Source organism: Stigmatopora nigra, chromosome 5 (genome assembly GCF_051989575.1).
Source record: "Stigmatopora nigra isolate UIUO_SnigA chromosome 5, RoL_Snig_1.1, whole genome shotgun sequence".
Lineage (NCBI taxonomy): Eukaryota > Metazoa > Chordata > Actinopteri > Syngnathiformes > Syngnathidae > Stigmatopora > Stigmatopora nigra.
Window position 1 is genome coordinate 6195678 of NC_135512.1, and position 23462 is coordinate 6219139.

Here is a 23462-nt window from a genome sequence, read left to right on the forward strand (position 1 = left end):
AAAATAAAAAAAACCTAAACTAAAAGCGGATTTATTGATGACTATGAAACAAAAAGCCAGGCTTGGCTACAAAAGCTAAGATGTTTACATGTTTAAAATTTGGACTAAGCAGGATTAATCTGCTCTGGTTCACATACTTGCATTATTGCAGGAAAAAAGTACAGTACAGCGCTTATTCAATCTCGAGTGCAATAGTCGTTTGAAAAAAAAAAAAGGAGCTTTTATGACTCGGGTATTTGAAAATGGTAAAAAAAGGCGTTTCTTTCCTCCCCAAAGGATTGTTTACAAGGGATAAAAGCGCCAGTTGAGGGATTCACTGCGAGCATTGCGCCCTTCAAATCAGTCACGCCAATACTCTTGTTTTACATTCACTTGTATAGCCTTTGTTTGCTTTGGGACAAAAGACCTAAAAAACGACTTTGGACAAAGTAGGAAAAAATAAGGAGAACTTCAGTGTTATGTCGGAAAGGCACGCGAAAACCCACTAAATACGTGGAAAATAAGAAAAAACAAAAAAGTTTGATTGTCAGCTGGAAGTCGGGAGCCGAGGTCAAAGGTTGCCCTCGTCCAGCATCTTGTTGAGGCCGTTGCAGATCCTCTGCAAGTGAGCGCGGTAAGCCTCGGACGGCCCGTAGAGAGCGGCCAGGAAGTCGCAGTCGGCAAAGTGATTGAAGACGTGGTTGACCCGCGAGTGGCTCTTGGCCGTCAGGTGACGTTTGATGGCCTGGTGAAGCAGTTCGCGGCAGTCGTTCAACAGGGCGCTCATGACGCGCCGGTCAAAGGTGAAGTCGATTTGGTGGAAACTGACCGCCGTCATGGCCAGAGTGTGGACTTTCTTCCTGTGTGATGCACAGGGAGGGACTGTCAGTCTGCAATCTTGACATGCACATCGCTAGATTATAAATAGAAAATGCTGCCTCATTCTTTTCCGAATCGGACGGGAATTGCGCCCATGCCAGAAAATACAAGTTTGCCTCGGCCTTTGCCAATGACATTCATTTTTAACCGGATTTTCTCGCATATTAGTCGTCTCCGCGTATAAGCCGCACCTTTAAAATGATCTTAAAATCGTTGAATTTGATAATTTCTGTCCTATAAGACGCCCCCTGATTCAAAATTTTCACCTCCATATTCATGGTTTTAAATAGGGAGTACAAATCTGTTACTTTGAGGGGAAAAATAATTATATGTGGTATTTCTGAGATACTCTATGAATCGAAAGGATAGATGAATTAAAAAAGCAAGTCAAGTGAGCAGTACAACCAGGAAGTGTGTCTGTCGCGGTCTACTTTTCACCAAGTCTCAGGGTGCAATAATAGCATGAGATACACATTACGCAGGTATGGAGGCTGATTTTGATACTATTGGGATTTGCTGACAATGTAAACACTACGAAGACATGTAACAAGGCTACTCCCGTATAGCAAGTTTATCTGTCTCTATTTTGAAATAGCATTGTCTTGCATTATGCCGTTTGGTCTTTGTCACCTTGCAGTTTTGTGCATGTCAAGTCTAATTTGTGTGCATATAATCCATACCCTTGATTTAGTCATTTTTTTATAGTGACAAATACTCAGCAATGGTGCTCACTTGAAGTTCTCCACGAGAATCAGTTCCTCGCTATTGAACTGGTTGTTCCTGTAGAGCACCCCCAACTTGACCACCATCTTGATGAGGTTCTTGATTATTTTCTGGGACTCTTTGCGGTTGCGGGTGTACTCCTTGGTGACCCGGTAGAGCTCGTCCAGAATCTCGCTGCTGGTATCGTCGATAAAGAGGTTGGCCATGCTCTTGCTGGCCATTTTGCTCATCAGCTTCTTTTGAGCTTGCAGGGCTAAGCTCTTTGTGCTGAAGGAGTCCATGGTCAATCAACTCTGGAAAAGAAAGAAAAACACAGAGTGAAGGTTCGAGTATTTTTGAAGGTATGTCTGGAAATTCACAAGAAAATAATTCTGTGATTTTATATGGAAGACATATTTTCCAAGAGTTTATCCTTTGCTTTAATCAAAAAGCAAATCCAGCCTTGGACAATGAATTGCATTTTTTTTTTAAAACAGGCGACTACGAACGCTAGCTTTTTGCTCAACCTTGTCTTTTTGCGGCAGAGACAAGACAGACATTGCAGTATATTAGCAAAAATAGGAATATGATATTTCTTAATGGTGATGTTTTTCTAACTTGCAGTTGATCTCAGCATCACTTTAGGCTAAATTCAGGTCACTATGTTGATTTTAGGGCATTTCAGAGTCATTTTAGAGCATTTCAGAGTCATTTTAGAGCATTTAAGGGATTTCTCTGGTCATAAATATTGATTGCCAATGTAGAGATGTTTTAGGAGAGCCATTAAGTCGCAATTGATAAAGATACTTTTTTATCTGGGTAATTTTGTTGCTAGATACAGTGGATAGCCTAGATGTGAACCATGAGGAGAGTCAATATAAGGTCATGGATTGATGGTTGACTTTTGGGGGTTGCCTCAATCAGTCATTAGTTTTTATTGTTTCCAAGGTATTATATTGACTATTGACTATATACAAAAAAAATATCTGCTAAACACAGCGTATTGTCTAAATTCTCAGCAGTGTTACAATCAAGTTTTTTGTTTTTGTTTTTATAGCATCTTTAAAATTCTCTATATGTAATATATATATTTTTTATGAAAACAACATCAAGGCCTTGAATATTAAGCATGGAATTGAAAAAGCTACATTTTTTCAGGTTGAAGTCAAATAAAGGTTACATTGTGTGCCCTCCCAGTTCCATCACTTTCAATGGCAGCCAATGACCATTTCTCTCAAGAAAAAGTCATCCAATTGCCACCATGAAAAAAGAAATACACCAAGCTCTAGATACTACAAGTCTGGAGTAGCACGACGCGTGAGGCCGATGCAAATAACGAGCTGCGTAAAGTGCCCGAGCGAGATCTTTTGTCTTCATAAGATAATGAGCGCTGACAGCTTTCAAATGAGACCTCGCCACCTTCTGGCTTGTAGCCTAGCAGCTAGTTAGCCAAGAAAGAATCATAATGCATGTGGACATCTCATCTCCTCGACACACCGCCAACATCCCCTCGCAAAAAGGCGCCCATGTTGGCGGGAAACTAAAAAGTGTCACTCAATTCTCCGCCCTTTGATTTATGGACGGCGCTTCGACACCCCTTAAAATAGCCAAGCTGGAGAATATGGAGGGTCAGTATGTTTGCCCATCCTCCGGTTCCATCTCCCAAATCAAATGAGTCTGCAGCCCTCATCATCTTGGCAGCTGTGACTCAAAAAAAAAACATTGTGCGGGTCATCCCTTCAGGTTGGTACATTCTGTTTGTGGAAAATAAAATGAATCTGTTTTCCTCTGAACTGCCTCTATAACCCGCACAGATCTCCGAGGGTAGTACACGAAAATAAATAGGCAACCAAAAAGCTTTTTTTTCCCCTGAAGGGCTTTTCAATGTCAGCACAAAGAGAATGAATAAAAAAGGTGGAGAGATGGGAGAAATACACTGTAGGTGCAAGTCGAAAGCAGCCGCTTTAGATGGCCGCAAAAGAAAGAAAAACTGTCTTTTACATTTGCGCTGCCCATGCTGACGACCGCCGACTTTATAACGTCGGTGAAATTATTTAAAGGTCACGGTTAAATCAAACCGATGTCCTTGCCATGATACTGACCTGACTTTTTCCCAATGGCTGTTTTTCCATTTGCAGGCTTAATATTTGAGACCTTGATGTGTTTTTCATGAAAAAAATGTTCAACATGTTAGATGTGATTTTTGAGTTTGAACAAATAAACGAAAAACCTATTCAACTTGATTGTAACACTGTTGGGGATTAAAACTAAACAGTAGATATTTTACAATACTTTTTACGATTTTTTTCTGAATAGTCCAACGTCACTAATATCTTGGAAACAACAAATCTAATGACGAACTAAAATTCTTGCACGATAAAATACAGCCTGAACTTTATAAGATCCTCCAATATGTCAGTGTTTCCTATTATTAAGATAAGTTGACCATTTTGCACGGGATGATATTACGAACAATTTGCAAATATTCAATCTCGCTCACGACTCTACGTCGGCAATAGTAGGAAAACAGTGGAATATTTTAATTTACGAGTCCCTCAACATATTTGTCTCACAAATTGCTTTCAATGTTCACAGTATTTTTACACACAAAGGCCGTGAAATCGCCAATAGCCGCTTCCCATAATATGAAATCCAATCAATCACAAGGTCAATTGTTAAACACAATTAAGTCAGTCTATCACTGGATAAGCCTATGGGCTCAAGGCTCTAGCGTCTGCAACGTTGTCTATGAGCAAAAATCCAAACACCATTGTGACAGCGTCTCCCTCCAAGCAAGAAATCCAGCAAAGTCTTGACATGCGGCGTTGCGTGCTACGACAAAGATGAGCGGCAAAGAAACACGGGCCGGCCTCCTGGGGCCCGAGATGTAGAACAGGCTACAATCTGATATGCCTGATACAGCCCTGGCATTTTAAACGTTATTTTGTGGATGGCAGGCGCAGTCAAACAACAATTGGATCATAGACTCATAGACGATGATGATCCCTTACGCGGATGTCATTCTTGTCAACTTATATGTTTTTCCTGTATTTTATATGATTTTTTTGATCATTTCAAACATTTTTGGACAGGATTTTTTAAGGACATTTTTTTCTTGCAAAACTGACTCGTTTTACCCATTTTAAGTATATTTACACTTATACATATACATATACATATACATATACATATACATATACATATACATATACATATACATATACATATACATATACATATACATATACATATACATATCAGCAACATGCTTATTTATTTATTATTTACTTATATTTATTAATGTATTTATTTATTAATTTACTTAACTATCTATTTATGTCTAAAATGCCTTTCTTGTACTGCATTCTCACCCACTTGCTACTGTGCCAATGAAATTACAACTACAGAATCTTGAATTATTGCATAAAAAAGTGCTACGTCCACTTTGGGCAAAATTATAGACTTTTAAGTGCGCCCTATGTGGCTAAATATGTGCCGCGTTGCATTTGTAGGCTTTCTTAGGGGGAATTGCAATCATTAATAAGAGGAGCAATTGGCCGACACTTTCAATGATGGGAAACACCTCGCATTTTTGGAGCCGATATTGCACCCGACATGAGTGTTTTTGCTTAGTAAAAGCTTGGGTATAACTTTTATCCCTCCACCCCTCCCTCTCTCATCGCAATGCCTCTCCAAGAATATCAATTGGACTCCTTGGAGAGTGTCAGCAGGATGCTTCCCAGGGAGAAAGACGCAAGGGGAGGAAGAGGGGGCCGATAGCCCCGGAGAACGAGCTCTTATGGGAGAGTGGGGGCGGGGTCAGGTGTTACATGGCAATTCCAAGCCAGCGTGGGGGAAACCTAGGTTCGTTAGATACAGTCTCCCGCTCAAAATCTTTGCTTCAAGATCATCAAGCCGCACTTGTTACAGGAAATCCTGCACTGACGCAATGTGTGCGAAACAGATAACAAGAAGGAAGCTAGCGATCTCAACAAAAAAAAAAACTAAAACACCGTATTTGCTTTCATTAGGTGCGATAACTCTGCCGCTATTTAATCGCAACGGCCGAGTCGCCATTTGCCGCACTCGGACGAAAGAAGAAGTAGCTTATCTCCGCATGCCTTCCCGACGGATGAATGGCTGCGTTGCCAAGCGCGATAACGGATCGTGTTTGCACAAGTTTGTCTCTCAAGATTCACGTCGCACCGCTTAACGCCGCCTCGCCGGGGACTGTTGTCAACTCTAAACAGCTCGGTGATGAACCAAAAGAGAAAAGAGGAGGAAGGAAGTGAGGCGCTTTCATCGCAAGAGTTGTTGTTATATGTCACCTTCCATCTTTCCCAAATGGAACAGCATTCAATATGGCTCTCGTTCCACTCTCTATCGCCCTATGGCTAGAAAAATGAAGACTTCCTGGGGGGTAAAAGTCCCCATGGGGCAAGGACTCGGAATGATGAAAAGCCTTTAGAAAGAGTCTCTTTCCCTGTGACTACGCATTGCGACTATAGGGCCTTTAAGGCCAAATTCAGACATCTTTTCCTCTCTGGACTATATAAGAACCCTGACGCAACGTCCACAATATCCCCACAGCATTTCCAATTTGTCTTCACTGCTCCCTCGTTGTCCCTGTAGTCTCTTCTCTATAGTGGATATCCACTTTGTCACAATAAGATCTCAAAAGTATTCCCACGATGACTCTACGGTACATCCATTATCAGTGTTGTTTTCCCAAAACCTATTTTCTGGATTTCCACTTGGTGTCTGTAAAAGAAAGGAGGGCAGTGCAGTCTTGATTGAGTATCTTTGTTTACAGTCAGTGTTATGTATTAGTTGTTGGGTTTTTTTTTTTAAACAATGCTTCTGAACTTTGTAATTCGTCTTGTAAATCACAATTGAGTTGAGCATAGTTTCAGCAAACCTATTCATGTTAAGTTAGAACTTTATTTCGTATTCGGGAATTTTCCTGGTTGCAGTAGCAAGACAGACACAAGACACAGAAGACAATGTAGACCTTGGTCAAAAAGCTAGAGCCACACACAGAAAGTCCACAAGATGGGAACCTTCTGCAGACTAAGAATAAGGTTACCGCACAGTCCCTCAGTTTTAAAGATCATCTTCCTTGCCTAGATCTTCCTAAAAATGTCCTATCACCTAATCAGTAGCAGCAGAGAGGGCCGGTAGCCTTTTTGGGTTCATGCAATTTCCGTGGTAGGGAAACACTGATGTAGACGGTAGAAGAATAGCTCAGAAAACATGACTCATGGGAGCGATACTTGACCTGCACCACGTGGGAACGGATGTCTTGCGATAGCAAATCGGGTCGCAGCACTCATGCAGGTGCCCGCTCACGGTTGTGAGAAAAGCTGGGCTTACCGGTCAAGTGAGGCAAGACTAGGATAAAAAAAAAAAAACATGGGCAGAAGTGCCAAAAACAGCACCGAGGAAAAAAAAAAACGGAGTGTAAATACGAACAAGCATTTTCTGCGAGTATCAGTCACACTTGCTTGTCGATCAGAGCGCCGCAGAAGCGTGAGAGGCGACAAAAGGGGCAGAAATTCTCAGAATCGATGCCACGGACGCTCGAAAACGGATTAAGGACAAAAATCAATGAGTAATGTTTCTCTCCTGTTTTGCTTCGACAAACACTGAACGACTTTCTGTGACGCTTTCTGTTCAAAGCCATTTGCTTGACGCTAGGCCAAAGGGTGGGCATACTACGGCCCGCGGGCCACATTGACTTAAAAAATTAGACAGATGGGCCGGGTCAGCATAAGGTAGGATACATATAAAAAAGTGCATCCGTTAACAGTACATATGAAACATGAACAGAAAAAAAGGACTAAATTATTAACATACTCATCATTAAAGTAAAAAGTATAAAGTACAAAGTCAATTAAAAAGGAATGTATTAAGAAATATTAAAATGTCATTTAAAAAAAGATAGGGGGCTGTGAAACACGAAAAACTAATAAGAGTGGACAAATCTACTGCCACTAGCTTCCGTGTGACGGCGCCATCTTGGAAAAAAAAACATTTGGACAACGTCGGCGGGCCGGATTAAATGGCGTGGTGGGCCGAATGTGGCCCGCGGGCCGTAGTTTGCCTATGTCTGCGCTAGCTCAAAATGTCACAACTGGCTCGCTCTGCGGGGGGGTCTAGTCACGTGGACCGTGGGGGTGCCGTGACCCTGAAAGAGACATCAGTCCTTGAAGCTGGGAATAATGTGTTTATGAGGATTTACTGCTAAAACATCCTCAAGAGTCGTAAATCATTTCCGAATGATGCGCTCCGTAAACACAAACAAGCCGATAACCAGCTGCTGACGGCGAGCCTTTTTTTTTTCCTCGCTAACGGATGACTCTGGCATATTAAGGTCAACTTAAATCTTATTTCTTTTCAACCTCCGCTGTATCAAAATAAAAATCGCTTCTCCTTTGTTCAGCATCTTTTCAAAAAGATTAGGAAACAATGTGAAGGAGCTCTAACGATGCAAAAAAATCACAACAATCAAGGCCGCCTTTTGTCCGGGCAGCCGAGACACATTATTATTTGCATGTAGATGGTCGTATTAAAATATCAAAACCCTCGGGGAAATGCCGCAAAAGGGCCACGAGGAAATAATCAAACAGCCTGACAACAAGATGATGATTTCTTAATAGGAAAAAGGCCTAATAACATTAATGAAGCCCAAAAAAAATGCTGATTATGTGGAATTCATTATTAATCGTAAAGGAGTGTTGACTCATTTGCTGTCAAAATATCAACACAAGGGGTGACGGAGTTACATCCACAACGTGGCACGATACCTCGGAGGCAAAATTATTGTGCTTAACAGGCGCGTACTGGCATTAAAAAACAGGAAATCAAGCCTATTCTCTTTAAATTGCTTAATTGAGGATTGATTTTTCATTTCCTGGACACGCAAGCATGTGCATTTATTTACTGACGCATCCAGTGAGCTTGGCAAATTACATAAAGAAGTGATAATTATGACAAGAAATTACATTGTCCATTGCGAAGTCATGTTTATATCCTGGTTGTAAACTTCTTACTTTTGGTTTAAGGGGCATTTGGGATCAATTCTTGTTGAGTTTGGTGTTCTTACTGTTGGTTTAGGGGGGTTTATGGGTCACTATGTTTGATTTTGGGGGGATTTGGGATCACTTCTTGTTGACTTTTGCAAGCATTTGAGATCACAAATTGATTTTGGGGGTGTTTGGGATCACTTGTTGATTTTTTTGCAGCATTTGAGATCGCTTCTTGTTGGTTCAGGGGCCTTAGGGTTTTTTTTTAGTTTTTGATGCTCCATAAATGAGATTTTTGATAAATTAATGTCAAAAGTCTGTAAAATTTCTGGGTGTTCATCAGTGGTAATGTAAAGTAAATGAGGAATTTCAATGTGTTACGCTTAAGACAGATAGGTGCTTTTTTGTCAAAAACATACAACCACAAAAATATGTATTTGGCAGAACTGTGAATTTTGGAGTTTATCTATCTCCCCCATTTTGAAGTTGAAACGTTGGGAAATATTCCAGGATACCCTATGTGGGTTGCTTTAATGATATCAAAGAATTCCCATTGACTTAGTTGCTTGAATGCGATGAAAAATGAGCATTTGGATGTGATGGTAGCTCCATTGAACCCAGAAAAACTGGGTTAAACTTTGAATTCAAATGGAAGGATCCCATTGATCCGCAGGGATAAAATACAACGATTAGGAGCGCCCAAGTTGAGCTCCAATGTTTGATGGTGATTAAAGTTGAAGCCAGAAATCCTGATTGAGAAAACTCCCGTCCGCCAGCTTCCGCCCCGGCCCCCCCGACCGCATGACATAATCCCCCCGCCGCTCGGCGATGAAACAATAGACTTTTGTGCCAGTTGCATAAAAGGTGCATCCGTGCTTTGTCTTGGCCAGCGCCGTCGACAGTGGACGACAGCGGGCTGAAATTTCATCTCAACTTTGTCACGGACGCCCCGTTTTTAAGCGTTGCGTAAGCCGCCGTGACGAAAAATACCTGTCAACTCCGGCCAATTGCTCCCCTTATTAATGAATGCAATTCCCCTTATTAAGGGATAATAAACCGAACAATATTATTTCATACATATTTACTCGCAGGGCGCACTTAAAAGTCGGAAATTTTGTGCAGAGTGGACTGGGTGCTCAATCAGACGGTGCACTTAATTCAAGATTCTGTAGATGTCACTGTATGACGCTGACAGCTTGACTGTCTGGGTACATTGCTTGCTGACATGCTATATTTATACAATAATCCCTCGAATATCGCAGCTTCAACTATCGCAGTTTCACTATTGTGTTTTTTTCTAGGGGAATTTTTATTTATTCATTACATTTCCACTTGCTACTAGAACTCAGCACTGAAGTAAAAAAAATATTTATATCTTTTAAAATTCATAAAAAAGTGAAAATCCCCATTTTTTAAGTACATAATGTAAAAATCCCAATTTATTTATTTGTATGTTTTCTTTTAAATAGGGGTGACCTTACTTTGCGTTTTTTTCATTTATCGCGGCCATGTCTGATCTACATTAACCACGATAATTGAGGGATTACTGTAATAGTGAAGAAGCGCAACATTTTACAAAAAAAAAATCATTTTTTAAGCATTTTTCCCCATACAAAAGCGGCTATACGACATACACAATTTGAAATGATCCAGAAACTTAAACAACAACAAAAACGTATAAGTTGACAGGTATGACACTGAAATGTCTTGAAAAGCGCTCACACATGGCGTCATTTGCATGCAGCTTTAAGGTGGCGCTTTCTTTATCTTCCCACGCGCTTCATCAAGTCTTCCATGGAAGTGACGGCCTCTCCATTTAGACCTCTTTCCCTTTTTTTTTTTGCCATCTGCCCCATTCCCGTGAAGGATTAATAATTAAAACAAAGGCATATATAATGGCTCACTGATGAATAATTCAGCCAGGCGATTTAGACCAAAATAGACCCAAGGGCAAGTCAGGGAGGTCTGCAACAGGTTGATGTAAAGATCTAAGCTTGAGCGCACACACCAGACGACAGGGGCGGCCATCTTAAAAAAAAACAATGTTGGGACATCAGTAATCACCACGCTTGCATTTTAATAAGCTCCAACGGTCGGGTGTCAAAACAACAAACGTCAACATTTGTTTTGGCATTAAAAAAAGCCACTCTCTGGGGCTGGTTTTGCTGAAAACCAAAACAAATATGGTATATTTTTTGCCTTCTTGGACAGGCGGGTTGCAACTATATACATCACGGGTTGTTTACATTATAATAAGAAAAAGTAGCAGCCCTCCGTTTAATTGAATTCATACGGGAGCTGGAGTAATGACTGGTGTCTGGGCCAAAGACATTTTAATTAAGGCCACTGCAGATGCATGCCACTTTAGAATGACTAATTTGAACTCACCTCCAGTTCACACAACTGAGTTTGTCAAGTTGGTTAATAGAACGCCATGTTTTTTTGTTTTGTTTTACGTTATCAGGACATAGTTTTGCTGAGTAACGACGAGTGGGGTAATTTAGCCATTTTGATGATGCTACTATTTAAAAAAAAAAAAATTAATAGGATGATGTCACTTAAATCAATGAAAAATGAATTTCAGTTTTTGGGCGTTTCTTCTGAAACTATTTAGATTGCATTTTAATAAACAAACATGCTTTTTAACAGAATATATATCTAAAAGATGATGATGCTAATTGTTATTTTGATCAATTTTAATCCATCTTTATAGCTATTACACTGCTAGTTGTTATATAAATGTTTTGCGTACAGATGAATTTCCAGTTCTTCATAACCAATTGGATTCCCAATTGGAATGCTCATTTCTGATCATCATGATAAAGCCAACAGTCCAAAATATTCTATAATCACGTCAATCTTCATCCATAAAACGCCCTAAATTATCCAATTAAACCAACAAGAGCTTTTAATGCAACTTGACTGTCCACATACGACCTGCGGGAGAATTATCATGCCGCCATATCTTATTTCCTTAATGTTAGCTTTTAGTTTTTAACACGAGGGTCTACTCAAAAAAGCCTCGAGCTCCACTGCTTTGACTACCGCCATTTTTCTCTTCTTTTAACAAGGCAGTAAATGTTTATTTCTTCAGATGACGCTTGGAATATCACTTCTTCCCGCAAGAAAGATTTCATTGAGTAAAAAACACTATTTGTTTGTTATTCACCACCATCGGAAATTATTATTACAAAAAAAGATTGACTGATAATTATTCACGTCCTCGTTCGGCCTCGTATAAAAAAAGGCAACAAACGGGCGATAACACAACCGTGAAATATTGCGAGTATATCTTGTCACAGCTTCAAAAACTGATGACTCCGAACACAGTTCGCGTTCTTAATGAAGATAGCATGCGTCGCTACGTTGGGATAGCAAACAAATCCCCGTCAAAGTGATAACTGTCTGTTTGCCTGGCGGGAACTTTATCAGAAACGAAACATGATTAGACGAACTGAAAAATGCGTTGAAAGATGCTTTCATCCACGCTTCTGATTTAAAACAGGGGCGCTACACCAGAATCGGGCTTTTTTAACGGCTCCCCCGAGAAGTAGTGGGCGAGCACCAGTCAAAACAAGTAGACTGTGATTATTACTGGATTCATAGAGTTTATTCATTTCTTTCAGTGTCGGTAGTTGATCTTTTTTTTGTGTTTAAGCTTGTGATAGTATGGTACGTACTCTTGGCACGGACAAAGAAATCCAAGCAAAAGCTGGTGGATTTTTTACGGGCTAAAGAAAATGGCTTTATTCCTAATACCGTATTTTCAGGACTTGCCAAAAAACAGCCGTTAAAAGCATTTTCGTCCTGTAAAATTCGTACTACGTGCCGAGCGGTAATTTAAAGAATGTTGTCGAGATATACGTGCTATTTTATAATGCTACTTGTACGGTAATTATTGGAAGTAATGATGCATTTGAGGGGTTTTGGTGCAATATAGGTATCAAAAGTTAAAGTCAGACTGCCTTTATTGCCATTATAAAACAATGGCGTATAACGAAATTAGTGGTGCTACTCCACAAAGTGCTTGTTTGCCAATAAAACACAGTCACTTAAAAAAAGGCACGTTAAGGCAAGATAATAGAATATTGTAAGATATTGCACATTGCGTAGACAGGAAAAATAATGTTCAGATTAAATTCAAGATTAAATTTTAGATTGTGCAATATTTTAGTTGAAGATTACATCTTAAATTGAGCAATGTTTTAGAATTGACCTTGCCGGTATGTGACTTTTATATTTCTTATTTATGTTTTTACTGGTAAAACGCACTTTGTGGAGTAGCATCACCAATTTTGTTATTATACACAGCTGTGTATGATGGTTTAAACCAGAAGCGCTTTGTGTGAAAACAGCCATTGGAAAATAGCCATGCTCGTCTGGTAATGTAATATGAGAATTTTCAATTACAAACATTTCAAAAATGCTTATTTGGGATGGCTTGGAATCTCAAGTAATAAATGGATGAAATCAAAGTCAGTTCGGCCAAAAAAGTAGAAAACCGGGGTCACGCCGGTTTAAACCAGAAACACTTTGTGTAAAAACAGCTGTTTCCATGCCAGTCTAGAATGAAATATGAGAATTTTCAATTGCAAACATTTAAAAAATGCTTATTTGGGATGGCTTGGAATCTCAAATAACTTGTTTAAATGCATGAAACCAACGTCAGTTCGACCAAAAACAGTAGAACATTGTTTGAAAAAGTTCTGTTTGAACATAAGGCTTGCTCGTCAAGTTCTAAACAATAGCCAAGCCCTTGTTTAAGGGAGTGTTTTGTGTTTCCAGGGAAACTGCAGGCCAGCTGCTGAACTTTGCAAGCCGATAAAACTAAGCCAAACACCTCCACTTGTCTTGTCAATACGTTAAATTGGATTGCACTCGGCTCAAACAACACCAGCTCAAATGTTACTACCAAAGCATTTTCACACCATCTACCTTTTAACGCTAATGTTACGGCCACACGGGGACGGCACGCCGCCGTGACTTTATTGTCCTTTTCCTTCGAGCACGTCCAACCAATCAGGGGAGACCCAACCACCACCGGCTTCTACTTAGACTTAATGGCTCATTATTGTGCATGGTTATTTATGGTCTTCCAGGGCGATGCTGAGCCCGGACGATGAGGAAGCGCAAATCTAGGATTAATATCGATAAAGAAGAAAAAAAAAAAAAAAGCTCATTAAAAGCGGCCATGGATGAAATCTAAAATAAACAGATTAATGGCACATCCGCTCAACTGCACTATGTTGGTATCATTTTGAAAGTGTGGTGGAGTCATGGGAAAGTGACACACGTATTGTATTGCTGTATGGACGGTTAGACTTTATAAATATCTTTGTTTATGCTTTAATTACAGACGATAAATGGTATTGAAAAACAAAGATGTAATTTTTTTTTGAGGGGCGCTTTGGAAACTAATGATTGCAAGGGAGCATCATTTAATATTTATACAAACAATGTGATTGGTTACATTATATTTTGCATTCTTTTTACTATATATTGTCAAAAATATTTAAAAAATATTATATAACATTGGCAAAACAGATCTTTAAAAAATAATAATAATAATAATAATAATCTGATTGAACCAAAAAACAACTATCAGGACATCCTTGTTGGAAAATAACATTTAAAAATAATTCAACAATTGCAAACACTATTGCAATTTCGACCCAACTTTACTTAAAATATGTCAATTCATTCAACTGAAACTGTATTCCTTCATTTTCTGAACTGCTTTATCCTCACTAGGGTCACAGGGGTGCTGGTGCCTATCCCAAATGACTCCAGGCCAGAGGCAGAGTGGCCAGCCAATCACAGGGCACGAATAGACAGGTAACCAGTCACTCTCATACTCATACCTTACCTAGGGGCAATTTAGAGTGTCCATTCAGCCTACCATGCATGTTTTTGGAATGTGGGAGGAAACCAGAGTACCCAAAGAAAACCCACACATTTTTGGTCATGTTCCCTCCCCAATTCTTTAAAATTAAAATTAGCACCCTAATATTTTCATTACTATTTCAAGGTAGGGCGGCCCAGTGGTTAGCGCGTTGACCTCACAGTGGAAAACCCATGTTTAAATCCCTCGCCAAGCCTGTGTGGGTTTTCTCCGGGTTTTCTGCGAACTTAGTGAGGATAAAGCAGTTCAGAAAATGAGAAGAGATGAGATGAGACTTTTTCCAGGTATTCATTTGAGTTCTTTTGGTCCACCTTGTAGCATTTAACGTTAAAAACAGAGTCTGGAGGTTGTGAAACTTGTCAGCGTTTCAATCGCTGATGCAGGTAATACAAGAAGTTAAGTCTCAGTCATCATTCATCGCTCATGTCTGCAGAGGCTGAGCGAGATAATGTGGGCTGAAATGCTGCCCAGACCCCCTGGCTACACACTCAAGCCATTCATTCACACTCCAGCCTTGTTCTGGAAAGAAGCTTTACATTGTAAACACTGCAATGTGTTACAAAACATATCAGTGTTTTCAAAACATATGTCTCAGCCTTTTAGCATTAGCGGCCACGCGGCAAATTAGCAAAGGAATGGAAGGAAGCCTTTTTACCAGACTTTTTCGTAACGCATAAAGCCCTCGTTTAATACTAAATACGTCTAAATGTGGAATACAGACGCTCCCCTACTTACGAACGAGTTAGGTTCCGAGCACTTGCTCATAAGTTGAAGTTGATTCAGTGCTTTATTTTGTATTACAATTTATGTTTAAGGCCTATATAAGTATATTGAAGGTTTATATAAGTACATTTGTGTGTTTAAGGCTTGTATAAGTAACCAGCATTGGTTTGTACTGTAAAAAACATTTAAGAAAATAGAGAATACATACAGTACTGTATACATACATTAGAGATGAAGAGAGATTTACTAGAAACTGACTGAAAGAAGCTATCTAATGACGATAGCAGTTTTCTTCTTTTTTTCAACATAAATGATGTGGTAGCACTGTATGGCATCATTCAATTGATTTGCAACCTTTGTGCAATGTTCAATATTTGGGTCCTGCTACTCCATCTTTCTGTTTATAAATGGTACTGACGGTCGAACGAGTCAATTTGTATACCCGTGCAATCCTCACCACTTTCATGCACTTTCAAAAGGCGCGAACTTACGAACATTTTTCGACATAAACACAATTTGGAGACATGTTCGTATGTACCGTTGTTGGTAAGTTGAATGTTGGTAAGTAGGGGAGCGTCTCTGTAGCAAACTATTTGACGGTGAAATGCCAGTTTATGTTGAAACAACCCTCAAAGTCAAGATCTAAAAAGCAAAGAATATTATTGAACAACGCAAACGCGCATCTGCTTTCCCGAGAAAACAATCAAAAATGACATCTGCTCCAAGCGCTTCCTTTTCCCGGCAATATATACATCAAGAATCGTCAAACCTGTTAAATATTTCACATTCAAATTGAGCAATGGGCCCCAATCAAATTTTAGTATTGCCCCAGGAAGTGCCATTTTGGAGAAATTGCATCTAAACGCAGAGAAACCAAAAGTCAAAATGAGAAATAAAGTATTTGATTGGGGACTAGAAAACAAAACAAGTGGCAGCACATCATAGGAATCTTATAAATCATGCAAATGTGCAGTTTGGAGTCTTTTGAAGAAATACGCTTTCTTTGAGGGCTTTAAATCTTTTGGTGATGCAAAAAATACCTTCAGAGTGCGTTACGCAAAAGATCGGTGGTGTTCAGATAAAATGCTTTTGGAAGGAACAAAATCATGCATGATGCTTATCCTTCACATAGATTATGTATGTTGTTTTTATTTTTGTTGGTTTTGTAATAAGATAGAGAAGATTGGGGTTTTAAAAATGTGGATATCTTTGATTTAAGTCCATTTTTATGGACGTCAATTAACATTCATAGTAGTGAAGAGCTTATATATGTACAAAAAATGTATATATAGATAAATATGGCTAAAAAAAATTATAGATCACAGAGAAAATGTCAAGTGACAGCAAAAAAGTTAAGAAAATCAAAACCAAAACAGATCAATTCAGCACAGTCGATGACCAACTGTTTTTATTATTGTTTCATTTATGCAAAAATGTCAACATAATTCATATGCACTACCCCAAATTTATAAATTATATATGTCTTCTTGTCCAGGGTACCGACGAAAAAAATGGTGATCTGGACATCCTTAAACTACAATGGTGGTAATTTTCTTAATTTGACTTTCATACTTTACCCCCCAAACATTTTGGAACTAAAGTACTCATGTAAAAGCCTAACTCTTGGTAGTCCTCCAATAATATGTTTTCATTTCACAAAGATATTTTTATCCCAATGCCTCACTTTCAGCATTCACACAGCAAAAAAGTATGTCTGAAAACGAATTCAAACCTTATCATCATCCAACAGTGTAGTGTAAATACTAAATCCTCAGCACTAACAAAGTAAAAGGTCGCTCCACTGCATTTCTGTGAAACAAATGTTTGGCACACAAATGCAATAGTGTGGAAACTTGGCTCTTTCAACACATTCACTTCACTAACAATAGCTTTTTAGTGTACATGCAATGTAGTGTAAATGCAAATTATTAACATCAAATTGCAGTAAAACGCAGTTAAAAATGTTAAATGTAGTGACACTTGGCTTTAAAAAAAACTAGTAAAACCTGTCACAAAAAAACAACAAAACATCCTGCTGTTAAAATTGATTGACTTGTGGCTTTTATTTTGACAGCGATTGACTTTTGACAACCCTAACATAAATCAGGCCTTCAAATGTTACGTTGATTGTAATGTTTCGTTAAAAGTAACTCGGCCATGACGCGATCGACAAGACGGGCTCACCTTTCTCGGATAACAAGTTAAACTTATCGCCACTGTTATCGGCTCGTCATCCCTCCGGACGAGGTGGGGAACGGTGTTTCACAGCATGTTCGCCCGTCTTTTGCCTCTCGTGTCTCGGCTTGATGGTGTCGTCTCGGGTGCTTGTTTTTCCGCTTCTCGCTGGAACCGTGAACCGGGCACAGATGTGTAAATTATTCAAGGACGGTTTTCTTCCCTTTGGCCGAGAGTGGGCTCGGTTGCCAGAGCTTGTTTAGTTGTAACCCGATGCCTAGGCGTTAAAAAAATAAAAAGTTTCAAACTTAGGGGGGACCTGGATGTGCCCAGATTGATGTGGTTTTTGGCCAATAGCGGCTCAACGGAATCGCCGGTACGGCCCAATCAGGCCCATTGACGGTCAAGCGGATTCCCTGCCCCCATGGAGGTTTCCAGTAATTATCCTGGTCCAGGTGAGGTCCCATAAGATGGAAATTTCCCAGAGGAAACTGGGATAGGGGAACAATGAGCAGGAACCTGGAGGGGAGGGTGGTTGAGGTGGATTTTTTTATGTGGTTCTCCCACATGAGTATTTTTCTAGACAATGATGACCCGAGATATGAATTTTCTCTGTCATCATGCTCGTATCTCAAACCAATGCTATACATTTTAATTGTTTTTTCAGGGACAGTGGGTAAGTGACTTTTTTGTCATTAAATATTCATTCATTTTCTGAACTGCATATCCTCACAAGGGTCGTCAGGGTGCTGGGGCTTATCTCAACTACGGGCACCAGGCAGGTGAATCAGTGGACGGACAATTGCAGGGCTCAAGGAAATGGACAGCCATTTACGATCAAGCCAATTTAGAGTATTCAACCAGCCTATCCTGCTTGTTTTTGGGATGTAGGAGGAAACTGGAGTACCCCGGGAACACCCACGCAAGCCGGGGAGAACATGCAAACCCCACATAGTGAGGATCCACCTGGTATTGAACACTTGACACCAGAACTGAGAGGGCGACACACTCATCACTCGTCCGTTGGGCCGCCAACTTACATATTGAATGATATAATGACATCAAAAAGTCATCATATGTGCATAAAAAGGTAAATCAAAACATAACTAAATAAACCTTTTCTGTTTTTTCTAGGAAGAAAAATAGTAGCACTATAAAGTAGTGTCCCAATCACAGCTTTTCACCACCCTCCCAGGTAATAAATGCCATTGTTAAAATTGATTTTGCTCGCCCTCTACTGGTTGGTTACTTTATAGGAAAAAAAAGTTCACCTAGCTAAAACAAGAACGCATTTGTCTTCATATAGATACTGTTTAGCCTTTCCCTGACTACCTTAATTAAAATATCAAACGTGAACTTATTGAAATACCCGTTTACCATGTTTTAATTATTTGGACTTCATTTCCCACAAGGCATCGCTACAAACCCGGAAAAGGCGTCATTGTCGACGTGTCAGGAAGCGTCATTGTGTTAAACATGGCGACGCAGCAGACTGATGTCGACGAGCTATTCGATGTAAAAAATGCTTTTTACATCGGCAGTTATCAACAATGTATTAACGAAGCCCAGAAGGTGAAGGTAGGTAACTATTTGCTAACAATGGAACATATTCAAGTACGAAATTTTACTCCGTAGGAAGCTTATTGTACAACCCAACTGAACCGCACCATTATTCAAATGCAACCCAGTTGTGTTTCACTATTAAGGTGTAAAGACTAAATTTACAACTTACCTTTAATTTCCTCTTCCAAAGACATCAACGCCGGAAAAGGAGATAGAAAGAGACACGTTCTTGTATAGAGCATACGTTGCTCAGGTGAACAACCCGTTTCTTTTAATGGTTGACAATATCAACATTGGATTGGATAACTCAATATACTCAATAATGAGATCAAATTTGCCTTTAATGTTGTTTATTACAGAGGAAGTATGCTGTTGTGATGGATGACATTAAAGTCAACTCTGCACCTGAGCTTCAAGCTGTCCGGATGTTTGCAGAGTATCTGTCAAGTGAAAGCAAAAGGTAAATAGTAGGTCGAAAATGTTAGCTGTTGCTGCTAGTGTAAAAGGCATACAATTTAAGGGACTTATTTGAATGTTTTTTTTTCTTACCCAAACAGGGATGCCATTGTGGATGATCTAGACAAGAAAATGGTAAAGAGCATGGATGCTGCCAACACTACTTTCCTCCTGATGGCAGCTTCTATCTACTACCACGCAGCAAACCCCGATGCAGCGCTCAGAACTTTGCATCAAGGGGAAAGCTTGGAGTGGTAAGAAGAGCTTTTCAGTATTTATTTCTTATATATTCTTTATTTTTTAGGGAGAGTTTCAACTAAGAATATCAAGTGAACTAAAAAAAAACCTGTTTTTTTTTTCAGCATGGCCATGACAATTCAGGTGCTGCTGAGTCTGGATCGTGTTGACCTCGCAAGGTAATAGATGATAAATATTCTGATGTAAATTTTAAGATATTAGCAAAACATTAATTTGAATTTGTATTCTGTTTTGTATTCTGTGGCAGAAAGGAGCTGAAAAAGATGCAGGAGCAAGATGAGGATGCAACACTTACCCAGCTAGCCACTGCGTGGGTGAACTTAGCTGTGGTAAGCAAACGCTGAGCTAGTACTTTAAGCTTTGGTGATATTTGGCCTTTTGATTGACTTTCCCCACTTTGACTTGCAAATAACCTTTGGCCATGGCCCCAGGGTGGAGAGAAGCTGCAAGACGCCTACTACATTTTCCAAGAGATGTCGGACAAGTACTCCTCGACGCTGTTGCTTCTAAATGGACAGGCAACCTGCTACATGGCTCAGAACAAGTGGGAGGAGGCCGAGGGAGTGCTACAGGAGGCACTTGACAAGGTTAGATGGAAACCTTTTTACAAGTTGCTAACTCATATTTTCACTTGGCCACATAGTTCAGATAAAACTCACTTATTATAATCGTTAATGAATCGATTCAACTCTTTAACTAAGGAAGCATTATACTTTTTCACCTTCATTTACCAAAAATGAACACTTTTCTATGTAAAAACGGCTATTGCGTAATGAAACTTGTATGATATCATTTTTTGCTAGTTTTTGAGTCCATGCACCCGTATGGCCAACAGAGGGCGCCAACGCTTTTGCTACTTATTGATTCCATTGCCTGGACAGTTTGACAAATGTGCATTGAAGATGTTTGCCATTTCATGTCAAGTTAACTTTGATTGTAAACCATAGATGAGATCTTTGTTAATGGGCACACATAGTAACAATGTTATAAGGTCATAAATAATACTCCAGTTTTATGTGCCCATGATTAGGTAATGCCAAGGTGGTAAAAGTTTTTATCCTCACAGTTAACCTTTTGCAACGTTACGGCATACTAAACTGGACAAAATGCAGTGAGGTTTATACTTATGGAATACTAATCTATTGTTATGGCTTTCTTTTTCTTTTCTTTTTTGTTGGAATTGTCAATTACAGGACAGCAGCCACCCTGAGACGTTGATCAACCTGGTCGTGCTGACTCAACACCTCGGAAAAGCCCCTGAGGTTAGACTTTGAACCTTAATCTATGAGCCAGGAACTGTTTTTTTTTTAACAGCCACACATTTTTTCTGTTGCATTAACTCACACTGGAATCTGTCCAATTTGGTTACTACATGTTGTCGTAATCAACATGTAGGAGGAAGACTTTCATCTAAGGAGTAGAGTGGTTCCTCACTTTCAAAATGTCCCGTGCAAGACACGGAACAGTAAATAATAGTAAGAGTAAAATACCTGGATCAGCAAATGACTTGTATTTTTTTTGAAAGATATAATTGTCATCCAAAAGTATTTATCTCTACATTTCTATGATGGTATTTTCATCCTACCACGTAAGGCGTAATCATATCTTTGTATTTAGTGCTGCGTCCGTGTTTTTGAACTCAAATCTAAACAAATATAAGATAAAAATGTGATAGTAATGCAATGGAGTGATGACCATTGACTCTGAGCCATCACTATACACAGATAACTGCTGATTACGTCTGTTACAAGGTTAAAGCTTTGTGCAACACCTAGCCGACACCTCATTAGGTACTCTTGCACAATTGTTTGAGGGGGAGATAATTCCTGTAATTTGCATTACATTAAAATTCCAAAATATGTCATTTTCCTGGTGGTAGAGGTTGTATTAGTTTTTTTTCTACTCTGATTTATTCTAATTTGCCCACAGGTGACAAATCGGTACCTCTCTCAACTCAAAGATGCACACCGGGCCCATCCATTCCTCAAAGACTATTTTTCCAAGGTGACTTTTCTTTCATTACTTCTTGTCGTATTGAAATGGCTCATGAGCAATGTTCCCTCTAAGCTGCACGCGTGCACAATTGTGCAATACTCTTGTCTTCTCTGCGCAGCAGCAATCATATGGCCCGCAGTAAATAAAATCCAAACTTTTTATTTTATTTTTATACCCTTTCCCAAAGATGGGGGCCGTTTACGCGGCAGCCAGTGGCAGTAGTTCTGTCCACTCTTACGTTTTTTGTGTTTTACAGCATTTGCCCACGAGTTGTTTAGTTAATATCTAAAAAAAATAGCAAATTTGCATCGTCCAGCTTTATGTTTCTCCCTTACGTATACTCTTCTGTTATTCGTGTGGAAGTGCTGCAATGGCCCTGGGATCCCTGCAAAAGGCTACTCTTGGTCTTTGGCCTCTGTCACACATAGAATTGCCCAATGGCGCAGATGCACATAAACACAAGGATTATCCACATATTAGCAAACAAATCATGCTATGCACAGCTGTTACTTGACTTTTCATTCTTTCTTCTCTCTCCCCTCCCTGCAGGAGAATGAGTTCGACAGACTTGCGATGCAATACGCTCCCACTGCCACCGCATAATGGACCTTAAGTTAACCTTGTACTTTTCTTCCTATCTTTAATTGCGCATACCTGCTTTCCTTTTTGTATTGTACATGAAGAAAATGTGTTGAAATTAAATCTACAGCACCAGATGGATGCAAACTCCTGTATTCATTCTAGATGCCCTATTTAATCAAATGCTTCCAGAGCACTACTGTCAATGGGATATTAATTTAACAACACATTATCGTGTTTGAAGTTATGTCAATACAGATTGAGTAAAGTTTAAAGTGCTGCAAACGGTTTACCGTATTTACTAGAGTATGTTTTACTTTAAATGGAAAATCTTATGAAAAATCATTGCACGTGTTATTTCTGAGATACTGAATAGATCCAAAGCACATTGTTAGGGTCAATAACATAAGGAATTAATTCATCCAGTGCTGGTTGTTTTCTTACTGTAAAACAGAAAATAACCAACAAATAGTAAATGTTGCTTTGCCGACATCTACTGGTCAAAAAGAGTATTGCAAGTCTTGAGCCATTTAACCCATTCCCTTGATTCAGTCATCATTTTTTGCTTTATAAATACGGTTTATATAAGAGATAATACGGTAATTGCATTGTGCAGGGTGCTCGAAATGTTTCACACCCAAAGATTACAAGTCTCCAAAACAAAAACAATTTGGGAATTTAAATTCCTACCAAATGCAAAAACAACATTTGGACTACAGTACTCTTCTGGAATGCATCCTCTCATTGATTAGCAAAAAAAAAAAATGATAAGGCACTCGTTTACATGTATGAATTTTGTCTTTTAAATTCATAGTATGGCTCACAAGGAATAACTTTGGAAAATATGAATTGTTTGTGGCTCTCTTCATCAAAACGTTTCCCGGTCCCTGCTCTAAAGTTACATTACATTGGAAATCACTCTTAGTTGGCAGCCATCCAATCTCTATTTCTGAACCACTTATCTTCACAGGGGTTGTGTGGGGTGCAGGAGCCTATCCCAGATAATTATGGCACCAGTAAGGGGACACCTTGAATCAGTGGACATCCATTCATACCTAGGGGCAATTTTGAGTGTTCAGGCTGTCTAATTTGCATGCTTTTGGGGGTACCCAGAGAAAACCCATGCAAAACCAGGGAGAACATTCAAATTCCACACAGTAAGGGATCTAACCCATAACCCCCAATCCCCGAGACACAGACATTGTTAAATCCCTACCGCAGTTAAA

The 23462-nt window shown here is 39.4% G+C and overlaps 3 protein-coding genes across 5 annotated transcripts in view; 2 read left to right on the forward strand and 1 right to left on the reverse strand.

The window, feature by feature from the left end:
- The window catches only part of mydgf (myeloid-derived growth factor), a 50965-nt gene extending 32625 nt beyond the window's left edge, over positions 1 to 18340 (forward strand). Inside the window, exons 11-12 of one of the 3 annotated variants that reach the window (XR_013326230.1) lie at positions 16706 to 18061; positions 18122 to 18340. The gene's annotated coding sequence lies outside the window, so the exon portion shown is untranslated. Of the gene's footprint in view, positions 1 to 16705 lie in introns of all 3 variants that reach the window. The other 2 variants (XR_013326229.1, XR_013326231.1) reach the window with 2 other exon arrangements.
- Positions 16 to 17797, reverse strand: tnfaip8l1 (tumor necrosis factor, alpha-induced protein 8-like 1). Its single transcript, XM_077716299.1, has 3 exons — positions 17395 to 17797; positions 1591 to 1874; positions 16 to 839 (listed from the first exon to the last, which is right to left on the reverse strand). Exons 2-3 carry the CDS (start codon positions 1860 to 1862, stop codon positions 551 to 553), a joined length of 561 nt encoding a protein of 186 aa, XP_077572425.1. The 5' UTR covers positions 1863 to 1874; positions 17395 to 17797; the 3' UTR covers positions 16 to 550.
- A 457-nt stretch (positions 18341 to 18797) lies between the features above and the next one.
- On the forward strand, positions 18798 to 22373 carry cope (COPI coat complex subunit epsilon). Its single transcript, XM_077716298.1, has 10 exons — positions 18798 to 18963; positions 19139 to 19201; positions 19308 to 19408; positions 19506 to 19658; positions 19767 to 19820; positions 19910 to 19991; positions 20094 to 20249; positions 20856 to 20924; positions 21592 to 21666; positions 22207 to 22373. The coding sequence occupies exons 1-10, from the start codon at positions 18862 to 18864 to the stop codon at positions 22258 to 22260; spliced, it is 909 nt and encodes a 302-aa protein (XP_077572424.1). The 5' UTR covers positions 18798 to 18861; the 3' UTR covers positions 22261 to 22373.
- The last annotated feature ends 1089 nt before the right edge of the window (positions 22374 to 23462 follow it).

Coding starts and splice junctions, on each gene's coding strand:
- tnfaip8l1 (XM_077716299.1), bottom strand. CDS start 1,862: ATGGACTCCTTCAGCACAAAGAGCTTAGCCCTGCAAGCTCAAAAGAAG. Junction 840..1,590: donor ATTCTCGTGGAGAACTTCAA/GTGAGCACCATT, acceptor TGCATCACACAG/GAAGAAAGTCCACACTCTGG.
- cope (XM_077716298.1), top strand. CDS start 18,862: ATGGCGACGCAGCAGACTGATGTCGACGAGCTATTCGATGTAAAAAAT. Junction 18,964..19,138: donor ACGAAGCCCAGAAGGTGAAG/GTAGGTAACTAT, acceptor CCTCTTCCAAAG/ACATCAACGCCGGAAAAGGA. Junction 19,821..19,909: donor GATCGTGTTGACCTCGCAAG/GTAATAGATGAT, acceptor ATTCTGTGGCAG/AAAGGAGCTGAAAAAGATGC.